The 8,986-nt window shown below is 33.0% G+C and overlaps 1 protein-coding gene and 1 long non-coding RNA gene across 2 annotated transcripts; both read right to left on the bottom strand.

Annotated features, from left to right (window-relative positions):
• Positions 1 to 546: 546 nt before the first annotated feature.
• LOC109152007 lies at positions 547 to 5,444 on the bottom strand. The gene is made up of 12 exons (XM_019299595.1): positions 5,421 to 5,444; positions 3,537 to 3,834; positions 3,187 to 3,393; positions 2,861 to 3,119; positions 2,351 to 2,773; positions 2,012 to 2,272; positions 1,632 to 1,924; positions 1,364 to 1,537; positions 1,155 to 1,262; positions 1,007 to 1,067; positions 817 to 915; positions 547 to 727 (listed from the first exon to the last, which is right to left on the bottom strand). The coding sequence occupies exons 4-12, from the start codon at positions 2,960 to 2,962 to the stop codon at positions 647 to 649; spliced, it is 1,602 nt and encodes a 533-aa protein (XP_019155140.1). The 5' UTR covers positions 2,963 to 3,119; positions 3,187 to 3,393; positions 3,537 to 3,834; positions 5,421 to 5,444; the 3' UTR covers positions 547 to 646.
• Positions 5,445 to 8,298: 2,854 nt separating this feature from the next.
• On the bottom strand, positions 8,299 to 8,638 carry LOC109153782. The gene is made up of 2 exons (XR_002049596.1): positions 8,533 to 8,638; positions 8,299 to 8,431 (listed from the first exon to the last, which is right to left on the bottom strand). It is a non-coding gene; the product is annotated as an uncharacterized LOC109153782 (long non-coding RNA).
• Positions 8,639 to 8,986: the final 348 nt, after the last annotated feature.

Raw genomic sequence — 8,986 nt, 5'->3', positions numbered from 1 at the left:
ACTCACTAGTACAGAACTACACATACACGACCATTGTAAAAGACATTACGCGACCATTGTACAATGGTCGCCTATGCTAAGCTCGCGGAAAGCCATGAACTTTACGCGACCAATTTTAAATGGTCGCGCATTGTCAGTAATACGTGACCGTTGCATATTGTATTTATTTATTATCATTATTTTTTTAATCCAAAGGTAAAACGCGACCATTTTAAACTAGAAATGGTCGTGTTTTCCTTTTTTATTTTTTTTTTAATAATTAGTCATCCGCGACCGTTTTAGGCTAGGAACTGTCGCGAATGAATTTTTTTTAATTATTTAATTTATTTAATTACAATCCCTATTTTTTTTTTTTTTTTTTTTTTATAATTCCTGTACCTGTTACAGCTTAGTAAAATCCTATCAACATTACTCCACAATACAATTTATCTATCAACACACTTTAAAACAATACTTTTAACACACAATGCAAATACTATCATCAAATTAAACACAATACTTTTACACAATGCAAATACTATCATCAAAATACAATAACACTTAAAATCCTCATACTTTAATACAATAATATCATCAAAACATGCCCAACTCAATACTATCATCAAAACAAAATACTTTTTATCAGTAAAATAAAAGTTATAAGCACTCAGAAAAGAAAGAACTTTGACCAATGCTCTCGAAGCTCATTTATGTCGTGGATAGAATACGGACTATCACTTTCAAATGCCTACAAAAAATTTAATTAATAAAATGATTAAATATGTTAATTAATAAAATATAACTTAACTATACATAGTTCTATTTAAATTCACTTACCCCATCCAAATTATCAACAGATGAATATTTTGTCACGATGTCATACATGTATCGCATGACATAATATCCACACTCATGACCTCGCGGTTGTCTCGGGCACTACAAAATACATAGATTATTTTACTAATTTAAACAACGTATTGTAATTCAAAATATCACACTAAAACTTAAATTCAATTTTCATACATACTTTGCATGGCTTCCAATTGATTTTCTTAACCCGTGCACCCGTAGGAACAGAGCGAAATGCTCTATAATAATTATAAGCATACATAAAAATTTATAAATAATATCATAGCTGCTAAAATACTTATATAAATAATAAAGTATTTACTTACAAATTCATAGAGCCTTTAATTAAACCTATGTCGCGATTAGAAGGCAAGGGATCCAAGATACATATGCTTTTTGACCGTATGCAAATCACCAAAAGTAACCAATGAGAGCTACATTTAAAAACACAAATATATATTAATAATTCAATATCTAAAACTCCAAATATAAAGTTATAAGTTATATTAATAAAATATAAGAACAATTTTCTTACTCTTGATGATATTGTGCTAAAATAAAGTTTTTATCTTTGTGCTGCTCCATGACGTGGACGAAATATGATATAACTTTGCGGAAATTGCTTTTAAGCATAGTGTGGGAAATCTGGGTCGGACAGACAAACCCGATTGACCTAACTTCATATTGATTGCACAATTGATTAAGAAATCTGAAAATTAAGAAATAATGAATAAGAAATTTCACTAAATATAGGTAAACATATATATAAAATACAGTAATAATAATTAAAAAAAAAAACTTACAGTACAAATACTTGTATGATTGAGACATTAAGCCAATTCATCATCATCAAATCCGTTATATCATTCATCATCACAAAAATAGAACGAGTGTTTTGATGATGGAAGATTGCTTTATCCAGCTCCAACTCAATACAGTCTTTACCAAGTGGAAAGCCTATCAACAAATCCACTAAACACTTGCAATGTTCCCCCAAGTGCGGTAAGACATCATCACCAACAATGGGAGCTCGTGCACCAGTAGTAGATAGATCAACACTTTGATCTTTTGGTTTCTTATTTTGTTTTGATAAACTCTACAAATATAAAATAGTAAGTTTACTAACCCCTTTTAAATATAAATAACGAAAACTAACTTAATAAATAAATAAAATAATACATACCTCTTCTAAACTCACTAAATGCATAGGCCATTGTGCAAAACTGTCTACTATATCTGCTATAGTGACATATTGTTGATCTGGTAAAGGGAGATTAAATTGTTCTCTACCCTTAATCACTTCATCCACCGAAACTTTGACACAGTTAGGCAACAATGGTTGGTGATTCACCATAGTCTCGTCAGTACTTGGGTGAGCCATACCCTTTGCAACAACAATTGGTGTGCCATTGGGGCATACTGCTAGTAAACACATTTTTGGACTCTATTATTCAAAATTGTGGGTTAATATTAATCTAACAAGAAATAATATTTTGATATATGAAATAACTTTTGATATTACCTGAATTGTTGTAATTGGATATGTGTCAACTGAATGACAATTGCTACGAGTAGGCAGTGGATCACTTAGAGGAGTTCCAGCCGAGACCCCTCCTGAAAATAGATGTGTCCCCGGTATGTTCTTCATCAAAAACTTGAGTTGCTGGTCCATTGTTTCAATCTTGGGATTCATCTTTGCTTCCACCTCCATTATTGTATTTTGCCTACAGTTCTCTAACATTTGCTGGACAGCAGCTTCTGAGTAAACCCCACTCGATATGCTTTGTTTCCGATCTGGTCGACCAAACACTTCTTGGATGGTAGAGTATGTACCAATTGCTCTTACAGAACCTGAATTATCATCCTTTCCAAGAGCTACTGACAATACGCCATGGTGTCTTTTTGGTTCAAATCTTCCTTGATTAAGTTCTTCACATTTTTCTATCTGTTCCAACAAATAAAATAAGTCAAGTACAAGTATTTTTATAAGTATTATGTACTATTATGACATTTAAACAAATATAATACTTACAATTTTATGAAACACTTCCTGTGTTTTTTCATTTGGAATAAAGTAACTTCCATCATTTGCTTTTTTTTGTTCTTGCTCGTATCCAATCAAAGCTGCGATCATCGGACAACAAAGACGAGCTAACTGACGCACACGAAGATTGTGAGGATAGAGGATCTTCTTTCATCCACTCTTGTCGTCTCCTTGCATATCCACTAGAACCTAAGAAGTGTGGATGCTCATTTAACGCCTGCAATTCCCTAGCCTTCTGACTTCTTTCCTATGATTTCACAGACATGTTAATATTAATAAAACACTTTACTTATAACTAAATGATCTAAATATACCTTAAACTCTTCAGACTGTCTACTAGCTACAAACTTCGCCCTTTGTTCTGCACTCAAAAAGTCATAAAGTTCTGTAGGAGAGTTATACGTTTGATGTTTCTTGTGTACATACTCACGTAATAATCTACTCTTGAAGTCTCCCCATCTCGTCCGTGCAATTTTCAAAACCACTGACTTCTTTGAAGCATCTTCAATACCAAATTGCCTCTGAATAGTTTAACGCACATAAGCAACATAATATATATATATATATATATATATATATATATATATATATATATATATATATATATATATATATATATATATATACCTACTTATTTTTATTAATATAAAGTTATTTAATATACCTTAACATCTTCCCAAATGGTATTTTTAAGATTTAAATCTACTTTACGCCAATTCTTGAAATTGATATCAACATGAGCACGAACCAAAGTCCCAATGTATGTAGAAAACTCAGCAGAATGTTCTCCGGTTATCCTACCACTTTCATCAAACTGAATTGAAAGTTCTGAAGCCTTTTTTTTTCTCAATTTTTTGCATATTGTAGGCCCTCTTTTTTTTTTTTTACGGTCAGTAGCTTTAGTAGGAGGGTCTGAAGTAGTACCAGACATAGATTGATCATGCATGATTATCTATATATATCTGCACAAACAAAATAAAATTATTAGTAAACCCACAATCCTTATTCATGATCACTACGCATGTAACTTATTTCAAGGTTATTTTCTTCTAAAGGTTATATTGCATTTCAACTTGAATAAAATACTCTTAAAAATTATTTAACAATTTATAAAGCTTACAATATTACAACCGATTGTCAACCCACAATCCTTCTCCATGATCACTACGCATGCAACTTATTTCAAGGTTATCTTCTTCTAAAGGTAAAGACTGAACGCCAATAGAAAATGGAGGAGTTTCATCAAAATCTTGGTATTACGGGTAAGTACCATAATACTTTGGCTGGGGGACCTTCCTTAATTGCACTTGCACTAGGAATTAAGCTTTCACCATGCCATATCCATCTTGTGTATCCTTCCTTAAAACCACGGCGTATCAAATGACTCTTCACTTATCAGAACTACGATATCTTTTAAAATTCTAACAATCGTAACACGGGCACACAATAAAGTCCCCTGCCTTTTTACTTCTATTTTCTTCAGCACATTGTATAAACCCATGAACCCCTTGCATATATGGAAATGTAGTGCGTTTTCCAAACATCCAACTCCTATCCATATCTGTGAATTCATAAAATACTACTCTAAGTACTATACAGATATGGATACGCAATGATACTAGTAAAAATGGATTTCAGTGGCAAGCTATAGAAATTGAAACATTGTCATAATTTCAGTGGACTAATTCTTATGCTTTACTGACTCATATCCCTTATTCGACTAATTCTTCATAACATAGTGGGAACCACTTTTTGAGCTACAATTATTATCAATGAAAGAAAGTAGAACATTGTACCATTACTTAACTCATCAACAAATTCAATCTAATTCATCAAACTAAATAATTCATACTCAATATATATATATATATATATATATATATATATATATATATATATATATATATATATATATACTAAATAATCCAAGCATTCTAGAAGCAAGAATAATAGAAGAGGAAGAGAACCTGAGTCAGAACAAAATACATAACCCATTTCACAGTAATGAAACACTGTCTTGCACAACCAACCTAAAGTAGGGAAGTGGGAGGGGTTATGGGTCATTGTCATGCCTAAAGAAATGGGCAACGGAGATTGATGAAAACATTTTGCATAGAGCAAATTGGATTAATATTAGTGTAACAATAAACTGACTCAAGTAAGAAAACAATAACTCAGCAGCTAGTACCTAGATTCCTAAAAAAAAAAACCAAAAGACATAGTACTTAGTAGCACATTTAGGATGCCCATTAGTTCTCCCCAACAGCTAGTATTTAAAATATACAGTACTAGTTTCCTATTACTCCAGATAAAATAGATTTAAAAATATGTATAACTAAGTATAACATCACAAAAGCTCAAAAAGGAACCTCCATTTATTATTTCTTCAAGCAACTACTGAATTGAGGAAAAGGTGAAAATTCTAGACTGAGATACAAGGAATAATGCAACTTAGAATACTTTCCTAAGCAAGAATATATATATAAAAATCATAAAATATCACATTTATTTATTTATTAAAATAACAATTAAAAAAAAAAAAACTAACCTGCAGATCGGCGTGGTGCAGTGGCGTCGGCGGGGTGGCGGTTGTGGCGGTGCGTCGTGGTGGGGGCGTGCGACGGTGGATGGTGCTGTGCGTGTGGCGGTGCGTCGCCGCAGGCCAACGGCGTGGTGGCGGTGGGTGTTGTGGCGGTGGGTGGCAACGGCGGCGTCAGACGATCGAGGCAGACGGTGGATCGGAGCAGAGGATGATTTCGATCTGTAGGTGTTGAAGCAGTACGATGCGAGTAGTGTGAGACCATTTCGATCTGTTGTGTAGATCTAGTCTAGGGTAATATTAGGCAACCATTTCTATTTGAATGGTTGTCTATTATAAAACAAGTTCTATTTAAGACAATTATTTCTATTAAAAACCGTTGCCTATTATAAATTAATTTTTTTTAAATAAATACAAAATATAATGGGCAACCATTACAGCTTACAATGGTGACAGATTATTATATTGATCACTTATTTTTGGACTAAGATTAGGCAACCATTCTTTCAACAATGGTGGCCTATGGTCAATCTTATGTTCAATTTTGTACTAAGGACTACTACACCACAAGGTCAATATTGGCAATCAATCATAAATTTTAATTTAAGTTTAACCCCATAGTACTTTACTATTTGAAATTAAAATACAAAATTTTGAGTAAACTATGGAGTAATAATCGTGGAAATGAAATATTATTGAGATAGTATTTTATCTTACAAATATATATGCCATGTTTGGTATTTTTTTTATGAGTATTATTGTCCCTATTCATATATATATATATATATATATATATATATATATATATATATATATATATATATATATACTTTGAACTTACTAAAGCCTAACGAGTCAATACCACATCCACTGAGGCTCAATCTAATGACCTCTCACTTAAGAGAGTTACTTCATACCACTTGACCACAAGGTCTTTGACCCCTGTTTGATAAAATAATTAGCCTATTTGACCATTATTAGTTGTTTGACTTAGTTAAACAATCAATATAAATGTTTAATTTTGTAACAACTTATTGCTCCAAAATTCTAAAATTTAAAAAGCTATTCAAAGTAATTTTTTCGATCAAATTTTTGAAAAAGTCATTTTGTATGTAATAAGCTAATAGTAATAGCTTACCAAACACGTCCCTACAATCAACTAATGCTAACAACTAGTCAAACTCACTAACCTAATCAATTAACAACTATTTACCAAACACCCATAGTGAAGTATCTTTTAGGAGAGCTGCACTGAGAATTATATATGTTCCAAGTGTGCAAGACACCAATCGCCTGTGAAGGTCTCCATCTATTCTGAACCTTGTGAGCATCCATATATCTACTAGTTTGTTATGATTTTCGGCTCAGATCAGAATTAAGTTCTTTAATTTGTTATGCTTAATTAGCTTGTAACTGATGATGGTGTGGTATTATTGTTGCATTTAAAGGTATGGATTCATTATGGCAAGCAATTTGTCCTGTTGTTATACGGTAGGCATCGAATTGTTCCTGTTGAATAAGGGTTTTACGCTTCATGCAAATGGGTTCTATACACTGAAATTCCAATGGTATGTCAACAACTAACTCTATTACGACTTGTAAATAAATCATCCCAAATGCTCTGTCGGGTCGGGGTGTGGGGGGCCCTTAGAATTGGAGTTCAGCCTTTTGGAAGAACGAATTGTAAATAAATATATTATGCATTAGTATTTATGGGGTGTACATATGGGTCCTATTATTATTCTTCTTCTCTCAAAAGGTTGAATTCTCAACTCCAACGGCCCGACAAAACATTTGGGAGGATATAAATCAGGGTGACTCAATGGCTTAGCAGACCGGGTCAAATGTCGGTGCGCACAAGGGATCTGTCCACTTTGGACATAATCTCCACACTGCTACCGCCGAGGTTCAAACCTTAATCTCTTCTCCAAATACTGCATACTTAACCATTAAGCTAAGCTCGTGCGGGTAGGGTCCTATTGTTCTATCGGTACAATTGATGTTACAAAACGATTAGGTTGAGGTCTTTCTCAATATATATATTCGTATGTTTGATGTTAACAAAATTTGTACTCATCTCCAAAAAAAAAAAGGAAAAAAAAAATGTGTACTCTTATTTGTGTTTGGCTATAAGAGCATCCACAATGGTTTGGGAGAATTAGGGGATAATGTAAGAGTGATTAGGAAAAAAAGTATGGGGAGGGGAGGGAAAAAAAAAAAACCAAAACTAAAAAACAAAAACCAAAAAAAAAAAAAAAAAGAAGGTTCAGGCGCGCCGATCGGCGTGCCTGACGCGCCCGTGTGGGCTGCTGCTGTGCGCAAAACGCGCACAACAGCTGTTCCTTCATTTTTCTTCTTTCTGACATTATTTTTCTTCTTGCAGATGAATTCTTCCCAAATTTATTCTCTCCTACATTAGCTATAAACTTGAAGTGGGTGAATTAATGCTGCAATCTCCCCATATTATCTACTGATGTAGATGCTCTAAGTGGCTTTACATTGGAAACATGGAATTGTTCTATACTATTTTTGTTTAATGTTTGGTTGGGTATAATACGTGGGGACCATTTCTTTGTATTTTCGTTTTTTTTTTTTTTTTTTTTTTTTTTTTTTTAGAAGTGAAAAGTAGCACTAAGTTGTTTGTTGAAGTGAAAAGCATCACTAAGTTGATTTATGTGAAAAGTAGTAATGATTTGTGTATTTAATTGAAAAGTAGTATTGTGTTGGCTTTATAACGGGAACCAAGTGTGAGTTTATTTATTTATTTTTTTTTTAAACACCCGTGCGATGTGCGTATGATGCACGGATAAATTTTTTTATTATATATTTAGATAATAAAATTAAAGATAAAATTATAAACAATTCTAATGTTGAACTAACCTCAGGCCCATGAAAGCTTTGTCGGAGTCTTCAACAATGGGGGAAAGAGTGCCATCATACTCAAGAAACATGGCGATCTTCTTCCCTTTGGAGGAATTCACTATATCATCATACATGCTTATAGCAGAGGGATGACTCAACTGTTTCATTCAAAAAATAAAACTTAATCCATAAGGTCTGCTTATTAAATTGCGAGATGAGGAAGCTAGGGAGTATATATGAATTTTGAGATCAGACTCACGATCCAAGACTTGTTAGCATCGTCAGATCCGAAGGATCTTCGGGTTGGCAAGGAATCTCCCATGGATTTGAACAATGCATTGATCTTGCAAGGGCGGGGAATGGCAATAAAACTCCCCGCTTCGACGGGCAGTGACTTGGCACCGCGTGCGGAAACAATGACGGTTCCGGCACCGCCACCCTTATGACGTTGACGACGGATTTCGGGTCGGAAACCACCATATTCTGATTAGTCATTTTTGAAACGGAATAATTTTATTATTTTATTTGCAAAAAAATGTTATCATGCCTTCTGATTTATAATGATTGACATGTAAAAAATTTTCTACAATATTTTATAACATTTTCAATCTAATATAGTTATATGATATGGAGTATTATTTTGTTTTTTATAAATTTTCAATTTTAATATTATTGTATTGTATTACGAATAGAAATTTTAATGTAGAATTGTA

This window comes from Ipomoea nil, unplaced genomic scaffold (genome assembly GCF_001879475.1).
Source record: "Ipomoea nil cultivar Tokyo-kokei standard unplaced genomic scaffold, Asagao_1.1 scaffold0268, whole genome shotgun sequence".
NCBI lineage: Eukaryota > Viridiplantae > Streptophyta > Magnoliopsida > Solanales > Convolvulaceae > Ipomoea > Ipomoea nil.
Note: the sequence above shows the minus strand (reverse complement) of the source record. Positions and strands in the feature narration are given on the sequence as shown.

What these genes read in the sequence shown, in the direction of transcription:
- LOC109152007 (XM_019299595.1), bottom strand. Translation starts at nt 2,962, where the DNA reads ATGATCGCAGCTTTGATTGGATACGAGCAAGAACAAAAAAAAGCAAAT. An exon ending in TTAGCACAATATCATCAAGA is followed by an intron (nt 1,263 to 1,363) that starts GTAAGAAAATTG and finishes TTTTAAATGTAG; the next exon opens with CTCTCATTGGTTACTTTTGG. An exon ending in TCAATTGGAAGCCATGCAAA is followed by an intron (nt 916 to 1,006) that starts GTATGTATGAAA and finishes TGTATTTTGTAG; the next exon opens with TGCCCGAGACAACCGCGAGG.